Below are 12,230 nucleotides of genomic sequence, written 5' to 3'. Positions count from 1 at the left end.
AGGCAGGAGAAGGGGTCTGCAGAGGGTGGGTTAGACTCCTGGTCGAAGAAATAGGTGCAAAGGTGGCGGAGCTCTACACTGTATTGACTCCGTTGCCTTGTGAATACCCAGCTTTAAATTGCTTAATCTATGCAAAGTCTATCCAATTTGGCATGGTAGTGCTGCATAACACAATGCAAGGTCTCCTCAAACAGTAGAGGGTCTTTGTCTCCACAGGACTGTGTGTTGGTCATTCGCCCCAATGCTGTCATGGATAGACGCATCTGCGACAGGCAGATTAGAGAGGCAGAAGTCAAATATGTTTATCCCTTTTGTTAGTTTCCTCATCACCTGCCAGACTCAAACCTGCAGCTATGTCCTTTAGGAATCTACCAGCTCGGTCAGTAGTGTTGCCACTTTGAAGTCTAGTAGACAGGACATAACCAGGGATAGTGAGGATGGTGTCTGAGACATTGTCTGCAAGGTATAATTCTGTGAGCAAAATTATGTCAGGCTGTTGTTTGACTTGTCTGTGAAACAGCTCTCAAATTTTAGCACAAGCCTCGGATGTTAATAAAGATGACTTTGCAGAATTGACCAGACCGCCATACCTTTTCTGATGACTTGGCTGATGCGGGGTGGTCCATGTGGTTTTATTTATACTGACTCTCCTCTAGCCATTTCTAATCTTTGCATTTAAGGGGGCAGGACAGATTTACAGATCCAGTTCAGAAGGCCACCCTTCACTTCCCTTCTCCTCCTACCACTTCCACTCTCCACTTTCCACTTTCCTCATCCTCCTGCTCTCACCCTCCACTCCCTTCCTCTTCCTGCTCCCACCCCCTCAACTCCCTTCCAATTCCCGCTCCCATCCACCACACCCTTCCTCATCCTGCTTCCTTTTCTTTTGCCCACTCCTTATGGATCTCTCTTTCCAGAACTTCCCCCCCACCCCCTGGCCAACATTCCTGATGTGACTGCACTCTCCAGCACTGTCACTTGTGCTTGCTCTGAATGCACAGTCTGTTGCTGGAACTGAGGCTGACATTACTGGTGTTTAGCTGATCTCTGGAACAGGTTCAGCTGTAGATGATTGATTGTTCGCAGCTCACTCCCACACACAAAACCACACAAACAATTTCACTTAAAATCTCCACCAATCTCAGCTATCCTGAGGCTCTGTGATATGGATGGATCCTGTCAAACTGGACTCTGTACCTGGGCAATGATCAGGCAGTATAATGGCCAAGAAATAATCCTTCATGATTCCAACAGGAGCTCCGACTGCTGATGCATCCTACAGCTGCTCACTGGAGCTCTGGCAGGCTGGCCTACAGTGATCCCGCCCCCAATCCTGGCCCCACCTTCAATGGGACCCCAACATTTCACTATTGCATCAAGCATCTACCCCAAACCCCGGGGGCCGCCCATTCCACACCCCTAAGATAAGGCAGTCCCCCTCTTAGATAAAGAGGGAAGCATGTCAACAGAAAGAATAGGAAGGTGACCATTGGAGATTGAGGAATGACAGTGAATATTTAGTGGTGGGAGGGCTCAGAGGCAAAGATATAGAAACAGAAATAGAGAACTGGTAGCTTTGAGAGACCGTTCAGCCCTTCAAGCCTCATGCAACTCAGTAACCTATTCCCACTTTCTCACTATACCCTTTGAACCCTTTAGTCATAGGAACCATATCTAACTCTTCATTGACCTCAACCACTTTCCATGGCAGAGAATCCCCCAGGCTCACTACTCGCCGAATAAAAACATTTCTCCTCATCATGGTCCTAAATGGCCTCTCCCATATTGTTAGACTATGAACCCTGGTTCTGGACTTCCGAGCCATTGGGAACATCCTTCCTGCCTTTACACTGTCTAGTCCTGGTAGAATTTTACACATTTTTATGAGATTCCCCTACCTCATTCTTCTAAACTCCAGTGAACACAGTCCTAACTGATCCAGTCTCTCCTCATATGATAGTTCTGCCATCCCAGTAATCAGTCTGGTAACTGTTTGTTGCACGCCTCCATAGCCAGAACAACTCTTCCTCAGTTAAGGAGATCAGGATAAAGAGGAAGGAAATTGAGGCAAATCTGAACACTCTAAAGAGAGGCTAGTACAGACAAATGGGGCTGAACAGCCTATACATTGATGTGGAAGTGCTGGTGTTGAACTGAGATGGACAAAGTCAGAAGTCAGATGACACCAGATTATAGTCCAACAGGTTTATTTGAATTCACAAGCTTTTGGAACATTGGCCCTTCAGGTGAAGTTTGAGAGAAGCACACAGGCATAGAATTTATAGGCAGAGAGATCAAAAGATCATACAAATGGTCTGAGTGGAGCGTTGAAAGGCAAAATAATATATCTCTGCAGGTGATCAAGAGTGTCAGATGGTGTAAGTATCAACAGCTGAATAACAAGTGAAGGGATGACCAATAATCCAATTAAATGTGGCAGAGAGATAATTACAAAAAATTAAAAATGGTGCTGGAGACAAACCAAATGACTAGGATAACACAATAGGCATATGAATTGCATACCGAGGTTCTAACTAAAGTAATAAGTAATCCAAAACTGTACAAACCAATTAAGGTACAGGTGTCATAACAAGTTGTCAAGATGAAGGTGTTAAAACAGGACAGTAAGAAAGATTTTACTGATACAGTACAGTATGGTGGGGTTACATGTAATGCGACATGAACCTAAGATCACGGTTGAGGCCGTCTTCATGGGTATGCGCAATCATATCCTTCCTATGGTGTGGTGACCAGTACAGTACACAGTATTCCAGCTGTGGCATAACCAAAGTTTTGCACAGCTCCAACACCACCTCCCTGCTCTTATAAACTGTGCCATGACTAATAAAGTCGTGTCCCGTATGCCCTAACTACCTTTTAACCTGCCCTGACACCATCAGGGATCTGTGGACAAGCACCCCAAGTTCCTTCTGTTCCTTTAAGCTTCATAGAGTCCTGCCATTCATTGAGTATTCGCTTGTTACTTCTTCCAAAGTGTATCACTTCATGCTTATCAGAGTTAAATTCCATCTGCCACTGATCTGTCTACCTGACCAATCTGATTACATCCTCCTGTAACTTAAGGCCTTTCTCCTCAATGTCAAACATCTGGCCAACTATCTACCTTGTCTTCAACAAACGTTATTATCTACCCATATTCTGATCTACATCATTTGTGAAAATCACAAACAATAAGAGTCCGAGCATTGATCCCTGTGGAATGCGAATGGACACCACAAATAGTCATCTTGTGCCACAAACAGCCATCTACCACCATCCTGTGTCTGACACTTCCTAAACTGTTAATTCAATACCTGACTGAGTCACCCATCCACGATGCAGTAGGCCTGAAGACCCAAATTTCTTATTATCCCCCAGCCACTGCCTAAGCTCTGTAGTGTCCCAATCAAACACTCACAGGACACGCGCAGTATATAATCAATGCTCATTAATACACATTAATACTCCGTCCACTCCTTTAAACTTAAAGTAAAGCTTTCACTACACCATCCCCATCAAACATGCCCAGGTCACGAACAGCAATAGGTTAAATACAGAGTAAAGCCTCCTCTATTCTTTTAAACTAAAAGTTAAGGTACTGCTACTTTTTTAAACTCAAAATAAAGGTTTCTTGACACTGTCCCCAGCAAACACTCCCAGGACAGTTACAGCACAGGGTTAGACACAGTGTAATGCTCTCACAACACTGTCTCCATCAGACACTCCCAAGACAGGTGTGATTACATTGGAGAGAGTGCATAAGCGATACTAGAATAGCTATGAGAATTGATTCAAGTTGGGACTGTTCTCCTTGAAGAGAAGGCGGCCAAGTGGAGATCTGATTGAGGTTTTCAAAACCAGTAACGGGCTGAATAGCATAGAAAGTGAGAAGCTGTTGCTGCTTGTTAAAGTAACAAGAATGAGAGGGGCATAGATTTGAAGTGATGTACAAATGAAGCACGTGATGTGAGAAATAAAGCTTTTACACACAGTTTATTCAGAGTATGGAGTGCATAGCTTGGAAATATGGTGGAAGCAAGTTCAATTAAGATATATAAGAGGTCATTGGATGGTTTTTGGATAGTAATGGTGCAAGGATATGGGGATAACCTAGCAGATTAGCACTAGTAGACCTGGTACAGCCATGAAGGGTCGAATGGCTTCCTTCTGTATTGTAATAATTCTGTTATCCCGAGGTACAGCTCAGGGTTACATACAGAGTAAAGCTCCCTCTGAACTTTACAGCTAATCGAAGGTAAATCTTGTTTGAGTTGTGTGGGTGTGGGGTGAACATAAACTGATAGCGATAGAGATGAACACAGCAGAAACTTTGCGAAATAGGCCTGGATAAACAATGCTTAGACTGGACTATAGACCGAGGCAGAATGTTATCAGATGGATAGCGGGAACAAACAGTGTTAATCTCTCTAGACCTGTCAGGAACACAGGCTCCTGACTTGTTATCTGATCACCCCAAGAATTAAACAGAAATATATTTGAGAAATGGAACAAGAATACGTGCTGTTTGGGGCATGTCCAGCACACAGAGTAAGACATTTATCCAAGTGCCAGCTGCCAAGAGACAGAGGGTAATTTCACCCTGGCACCTCCCTCCACTAGGCAAACAAAGTACAACCTTGCTGCTTTATGAATCTGGCATAAGAGGTGATAGTAAAACCGAGATATTGTTATAAAAATCGACTACTTTATAATGCCCTTCAGGAAAGGAAATCTAATCTTATTGAAAGGAGAGACATATTCCTGAAATTTTCACCAATCATTGACCTGGACAAATTCAAGAATACCAAATTCCAAACAATCACACAAATTATACTACAGGAGAAAAGGGTGCTGATTGGTTGGTAAGTTGATTCTGTTAAGTTCTTAGGCCACCAAGAGTTACTCTGCTGTCCTTGCCTGTCATGGCTATAGAACAGCGAAGGAGGAAATTACAGGGGCTCTGACCCAAAGTTTTAATTGTTCTTGGGCCACAGAACTGGAGGACAGACACTGTAGTTCCATTTTTTCAAGGGTGGTAGGACCACCAGGGAATTACAGACCAGTGAATCTTAAATCAGGATCAGAAAACAATTGGGTGAAAATTCTGAAGAGGAGAATTAATCTCCACTTGGAGATGCACAGAAACATAGAAAATAGAAGCCATTTGGCCCTTTGTGTATGCTCCGCCATTCATTGTGATCATGACTGATTATCCAACTCAATAGCTTGGTCCCACCTATCCTCCATATCTTTTAATCCCTTTAGCCCCAAGTTCTACATAAACTCCTTCTTGAAGTCACACAATGTTTTAGGCTCGACTGCTTTCTAGGTAGCAAATTCCACTGAATCACCACTCTGGATGAAGAACTTTCTCCTCATCTCAGTCCTTAATGGTTTACTTCATATTCTGAGACTGTGACCCCTGCCTGTGGGATCATCCTTCTTGCATCTACCTTGTCTGGTCCTGTCAGCATTACAAAAGATTGCCCATTACTGTTCTGAACCGCAGGGAATATAATTCTAAGCAAATCAATCTCTCCTTGTACATCAGTTCTGCCATCCCAGGAAACAGACTGGTAAACTTTTGCTGTACTCCCTCTATAGCAAAGGCGTTTGAGACAGATTCTCAACTGAGGACAGGCATACTAACATCAGCATAGTTGAAACAGTGAACAGCACCAGCATCAAGGCCATGATCATCCAAAACCAACTTTATTGGACAGCTATGTGCTTTGGATACCCAGTGTAGGACAATGTAAGTGTTTCAAAGACTTGCAGAAGGCTTCCCTCAAGAAATGCAACGTAGATATCAATGCATGGGAGATCCTTGTTCAGAAGAAACTGACTTGGAGAAAACTCCCGTCTAAAGGTACACAATTCTTTGAGAATACCGAATGGCAAGATGATGTATGAAAAAGAAACTGGAGAAAGGAATGCCAACGGTCTCAAGGCAAGGACCAATTCCATCTCCCAGAAACACCTGTCAAACATGGTTGGCAGTTCTAAGATCAGGCTCATCAACCAGCTACAGAATCCATGAGCAGTGATATGAAATTTCCTAGGCGAACAATCATACTCATTAACGAGTAATTGCTGACAATGTTAGCAATAACTTCATTTCACAGATAAGGAGACCAAAAGCACACACAATATTCCAGATGTGGTCTCACCAAGGCCCTGCATAACGAGAGAAAGACATTCCTGCTCCCGTATTTGAATCCTTTCACTATGAAGGCCACATACCATTTACTGCCTGCAACACATACAGGCTTACCTTCAGCAACTGGTGTATGAGGACACATTGCACGTACCTCACTCTATAGCCAGATAATAATGTCTCCGTTTTTGCTACAAAAGTGGATAACTTTACATTTATTCAAATTATACTGCATCTGTCATGTACTTGTCCACTCACTCAGCTTGTCCAAATCATTCTGAAGCATCCATCTGCCTCACAGCCCAACCTCCCACCCAGCTTTATATTATTTGCAAATTTGGAGATATTACAAATTAGTACTCATTAATATGTAATATGGACAGCTGGGGTCCTAGCACTGATCCCTGTAGTATCTCACTAGTCACGGCCTGGCATTCAGAAAAAGACCTATATATTCCTACTCTTTGTTTTCTGTCAGCAGTCAATGACAATACACTTACCTCCAACACTGTGAGCTTTAATTTGACACATTAATTTCTTACGTGCAACTTTACCAAAAGCCTTTTCAATGTCCAAATATACCACACCCACTGGCTCCCCCTCAGCCATACTAGTTACATCACTGAAGAATTCCAGTAGATTTGTCAAGCATGATTTCTCTTTCGTAAACCCACACTGACTCTGTCCAATCCGCCGCCGTTTTCCAAGTGCTCTGCAATTAAATCGTTTATAATGGACTCAAGACTACTGATGTCAGGCTGATTGCTCTATAATTGCCAGTTAGCTTTTTACTTCCCTTTCTAAAACCAGGGCTTACACGAGCTACCCTTCAATCTGTGGGAATTGTTCCAGAGTCTATAGAACCTTGAAAGATAACCACCAATGCACCCACTATTTCTAGAGCACTTTCTTAAGTACTCTGAGATGTAGGTTATCAGGAACTGGGGATTTATTGGCCTTCAATCCCATCAATTTCCCCAACACCATTTCCCTCCTAATACTGATTTCCTTCAGTTCCTCCCTCTCACTAAATCCTGTGCTCCCCAACGTTTTCAGTATGTTGTTTGTGCCCTCCTTTGTGAATGCAAAACAAGAGGACGTATTTAGTTGGCCAGCCATTTCTTTGTTTCCCATTATAAATTATTCTGTTTCTGACTGTAAGGGACATACCTATGAAAAGTTTTACAGTCAGTTTTTGTGTTCCCCACAAGCTCACTCTTACACTATCTTCCTTTTCTTAATCAATCCCTCGTCTTCCTTTGCTGAATTCTAAACTGCCCCACTTCACCAGTCTGCTGTTTTTTCAGATTAATCTGTATGCCTCTTCCTTGGATCTAATACTAACTCTAATTTCCTCTGTAAGCTATAGTTTAGCCAATGTTCCTTTTCCACCAGACCGGGAATGAACAATTGTTGCAGTTCCCCTATGGACTCTTCGAAGGTTTGTCACCCCTTTCCACCATCATCCCTTTAAGTAACATTTCCCAATTATCACAGCCATGTCTCATAGCCTGACCTTAGGTTTGAGGAGGGCTAATCAGCATGGCTTTGTCAGGAGAAGGCCCAGCCTAACAAATTTGATTGAATTTTTAAGGGAACGTTAACAGGCATGTAGATGGGCTAGGGCAGTTGATATAATTTATATGGACTTTGGCAAGGCCTTTGATGAGGTCCTATGTGGGAGGCTGATGAAGAAGGTAAAAACACATCGGATCCAGGGCAACTTGGTGAATGAAACCAAAACTGACTTAGTGGCAGGAGACAGAGGTTGGTGATAAAAGGGTTTGTCTGAGAGACGGGGAGCCAGTATCCAGAGATGTACTGCAGGGATCAGTGCTGGATCCACTGTTGTTCATTATATATAAAAAAGATATAGAAGAAAATGTGGAGGTGATGACAAATAAGTTTGTGGATTACATGAAGATTTGCCTCCTGGTTAACAGTGAGGAAGAAGGCTTAAGTTACAGGAAGGTATAGACAGGTTGGTCAAATGGGCAGATCAGTGGCAGACGGAATTTAACTCTGAGATGTGTGAGATGAAACATTTTGGAAGGAGAAACAAGATAAGGGAATACTCAATGAATGGCAGGACACTAGGAAGAACAGAGGGATCTTGGGCGCTTGTCCACAGATCCCCGAATATGACAGAACAGGTTCATAGAATTATAGAATCCCAACTGTGCAGTTCACCTAACCCATACATCTTTGTACTGTGGAAGGAAACTGGAGCACCCGGCAGAAATCGGGGAGGCAATAGCCTAGTAGTATTATCACTGCACTGTTAATCCAGAGATCCAGATAACGTTCTGGGGACCCAGGTTCAAATGGTGGAATTTGAACTCAATAAATATCTGGAATTAAGAATCTAATGATGACTGTGAATCCATTGTCGATTGTTGGGAAAGCCCATCTGGTTCACTAATGACCTTTAGGGGACGAAACAGCCATCCTTACCCTGTCTGGCTTACATGTGACTCCAGACCCACAACAATGTGGTGACTCTTAACTGCCATCTGGGCAATTAGGGGTGGGCAATAAATGCTGCCTAACCAGCAACGCCCTCATTCCGTGAATGAATAAAGCAAAAAAAAACAGAGGCGTGGTGAAAATGTGCAAACTCCACATAGAAAGTGACCCAAGTTTGGAATTGAACTTGGGTGCCTGATGCTGTGAAGCAGCAGTGCTAACCGCTGAACCACCATGCTGCTTGTTCTTAATTAGGTTAATAGGGTGGTTAAGAAGGCATATAGGATACTTCCCCTTATCAGTCATGGCACAGATTATAACAGCCAGGAAGTCATATTGGAGCTGTACAGGACATTGGTTAAGCCACAGCTTGAGTACTATGCATAGTATTAGTTACTGCTCTGTAGGAAGGATGTGATTGTACTGGAGGGGATACAAAGGAGATTCACCAGGATGTTGTTGGGCATGGACCAGTTTAGCGATGAAGAGAAGCTGGATAAGCTTGCATTGTTTTCTTTGGAGCAGAGAAAGCTGAGGGGGAACCTGATGCAGGTATATAAGAGAATATGATGGATAGGGTGCATAGGGTACATAGGAAGTAACTGTCCCCTTTCGTTGATGGATCAATAACAATGGGGCATAATTTTAAGGTGAAGGGCAGGAGTCTTGGAGGGGATTCAAGGAAAAAATGTTTCCACCCAGAGGGTAATGGGAATCTGGAATGCACTGCCTGGGAGGATAGTAGAGATGGGAAACTTAACAAGTTTGAAAAAATATTTGGATGAGTCTTGAAATTCATAATATTCAAGGCAATGGGGCAAATGCTGGGAAGTGGGATTAGTGTAGATGGGTCTGCACCAAAGGCCATCTTCTGCACTGTATGATCTATGACTCTACATGAGACTCCTATCGCACAACAATGAGATTTGACTTCACCATCCAACCCAGTGCACTGGTTTAAGGATATTAGCCACCACCATCAACAGATCTATCAAAGTTTGAGCATTCCAGGCCTGTACTCATTGGAGTTTTGAATAATGAATGATAGCCTTATTCACACAAGCAGAGTGGATGCTGAGAGGATTGTAAGTCTTTGGAATTCTCTACACCAGTGAACAGTGGAGATCAATGAATATAACCAAAACTGAGTTATACGGATTTTTGAGTGACAAGAGTTATCGGGAAAATGGGGTCTAGACCACAATAGAGTAGCCAAGCTCCTAATGAATGGTGCAGCAAGTTTGAAGGGCTGAATAACCAACTCTGGCTCCTACTTCTAACGATCTCTCAGCCCCACTGTCCCAGGCGTTAAGTTGAAGATAGGTAGGAACATACCTATATCGTCAGGGGAACTCCAAGAAGCACTGCCTTGGGAAAGGCTGGTCCAACTCGAGTCCTCATCACTAGCTGCTGTATTTTTCATTCCAAATAACAGACATGAGCTTTTCCGATGGTCACTGGGTGCCTCCAATGGGTTGGTCAGTCCGGCTTTTGCATCTTCCAGTGGCTGCTCTCCATGCATTTTGGAACCTGACCGGATTTCAGACGGTTGACTTGCTGAGTCTGACTCACATGCCTCAAAGTCTCCCTGATCCAACTGGATGACCAGTGGTTGTCCTTTGTCAGAATTCCCACCACATGCATTGAGGGAAAGTTCCAGGCCCATGTAGTAACTGAGGAAGCCTTTACTTTGGGAACCAGCCTGGTTCACTGCTTGCTCCTTGTCTACTGATTCTTGTTGCTCCTTCTTTGCAGAGCTCTCAATCTCTTCCGTTCTCGAGGTAACGTTCCAATTCTGGTCTTTTCTCTCGTTCTCGGCGGCCTTGCGCATCTGATTTCGCCCGTCCTTCAGCCACTTGCTATTGGCAGTCTCATCAGCCAGTCCCATGGCAGTCTGAAGGTCAGTAGAAGCATAAACCTTACGGCCTTTGGGTGGCGTCGATCTCTTGATGTCAGCATTAAGCAGCTCGTTGTGTGATGAGCGCAGGTTGAGCGTCAGTGTTGGGGTCACACAGCTGGTGACATTCACCAGGCCTGTCTGGTTACTGACAGAGCCAGACATAGCGCCTCGATCACCCTGAAATGAAACAGAGCAAATATTTAACAGCGACTGGCTGGGCAACAGGAGACAGAGAGTTGTAGTAGAAGGGAGTTTCTCAAAATTAAGAACTGGGACCAGTGGTGTTCCACAGGGATCCGTGTTGGGACCCCTGTTGTTTGTGATATACATAAATGATCTGGAGGAAGGTATAAATGGTCTGATTAGCAAGTTTGCAGGTGACACTAAGATTGGTGGAGTGGCAGATAGTGAAGGGGACTGTCGGAGAATGCAGCCGAATATAGATAGATTGGAGAGTTGGGCAGAGAAATGGCAGATGGAGTTCAATCCAGGCAAATGTGAGGTGATGAATTTTGGAAGATCCAATTCAAGAGCGAACTATACAGTAAATGGAAAAACCCTGGGGAAAATTAATGCACAGAGAGATCTGGCTGTTTAGGTCCATTGTATCCTGAAGGTGGCAATGCAGGTCGAAAGAGTGGTCAAAAAGGCATACGGCATGCTTTCATTCATTGGACGGGGTATTGAGTACAAGTGTTGGCAGGTCATGTCACAGTTGTATAGGACTTTGGTTCGACCACATTTGGAATACTGTGTCCAGTTCTGGTCGCCACATTATCAAAAGGATGCGGATGCTTTGGAGAGGGTGCAGAGGAGATTCACCAGGATGTTGCCTGGTATGGAGGGTGCTAGCTATGAAGAGAGGTTGAGTAGATTAGGATTGTTTACATTAGAAAGACGGAGGTTGAGGGGGGACCTGATTGAGGTCTACAAAATCATGAGAGGTATAGACAGGGTGGATAGCAAGAAGCTTTTTCCCCAGAGTGGGGATCTCAATTACTAGGGGTCATGATTTCAAGGTGAGAGGGGAAAAGTTTAAGGGAGATATGCATGGAAAGTTCTTTACGCAGAGGGTGGTGGGTGCCTGAAATGCGTTGCCAGCGGAGGCGGTAGAGGCAGGCACGATAGCGTCATTTAAGAAGTATCTAGACAGATACATGAAAGGGCAGGGAGCAGAGGGATACAGATCCTTGGAAAATAGGCGACAGGTTTAGATAGAGGATCTGGATCAGCGCAGGCTTGGAGGGCCGAAGGACCTGTTCCTGTGCTGTAATTTTCTTTATTCTTTGTTCAACCAACCACCCGCCATGAGGTTTCACAGAACACCATTCAGCCCATCCTCTAGTGATGCACCTCTGGTGGAGGTTAATTATCACACTCATCTATCAATATAAATACAGATCCAATTACACCCAGTTTTCCCAAACACAGGTTCAAACAGCAGTTGACTGGAAAGGTAGGGGGACTGACTTGGCAGGGGAGGTTGGCCTCATTTTTCATCACTTTGGTGAGAAGCTAGTCCTGTTGTCAGTACAAGATTCCAATCAGCAAATTGGGCCATCATTCATTTCTTTTTATTCATGATCAGGATCATGGTGTTGCTGGCTGGGCCAGTATTTGTTGCCCATCACTAATTGCCCTTTTGGTATCTGTAGACTCACTGCTAGTTGTGAAGGTGTTGCTGGCTGCTGACAGATTGTGCTGTAT

The 12,230-nt window shown here is 43.9% G+C and overlaps 1 protein-coding gene across 7 annotated transcripts in view; it reads right to left on the bottom strand.

Annotated features, from left to right (window-relative positions):
- The window catches only part of apbb1 (amyloid beta (A4) precursor protein-binding, family B, member 1 (Fe65)), a 125,544-nt gene that overhangs the window by 108,331 nt on the left and 4,983 nt on the right, over positions 1–12,230 (bottom strand). For all 7 annotated transcript variants that reach the window (XR_007262357.1, XR_007262358.1, XR_007262359.1 and 4 more), the window contains exon 2: positions 9,959–10,700. Coding sequence is in view for 3 of the 7 variants with exons in the window: in XM_048598502.1 (XP_048454459.1) it covers positions 9,959–10,700 (742 nt within the window). In the remaining 4 variants the exon portion in view is untranslated. The remainder of the gene's footprint in view (positions 1–9,958; positions 10,701–12,230) is intronic.

This window comes from Rhincodon typus, chromosome 6 (assembly GCF_021869965.1).
Source record: "Rhincodon typus isolate 14 chromosome 6, sRhiTyp1.1, whole genome shotgun sequence".
NCBI lineage: Eukaryota > Metazoa > Chordata > Chondrichthyes > Orectolobiformes > Rhincodontidae > Rhincodon > Rhincodon typus.
This window is presented reverse-complemented; position numbering and strand designations above follow the sequence as displayed.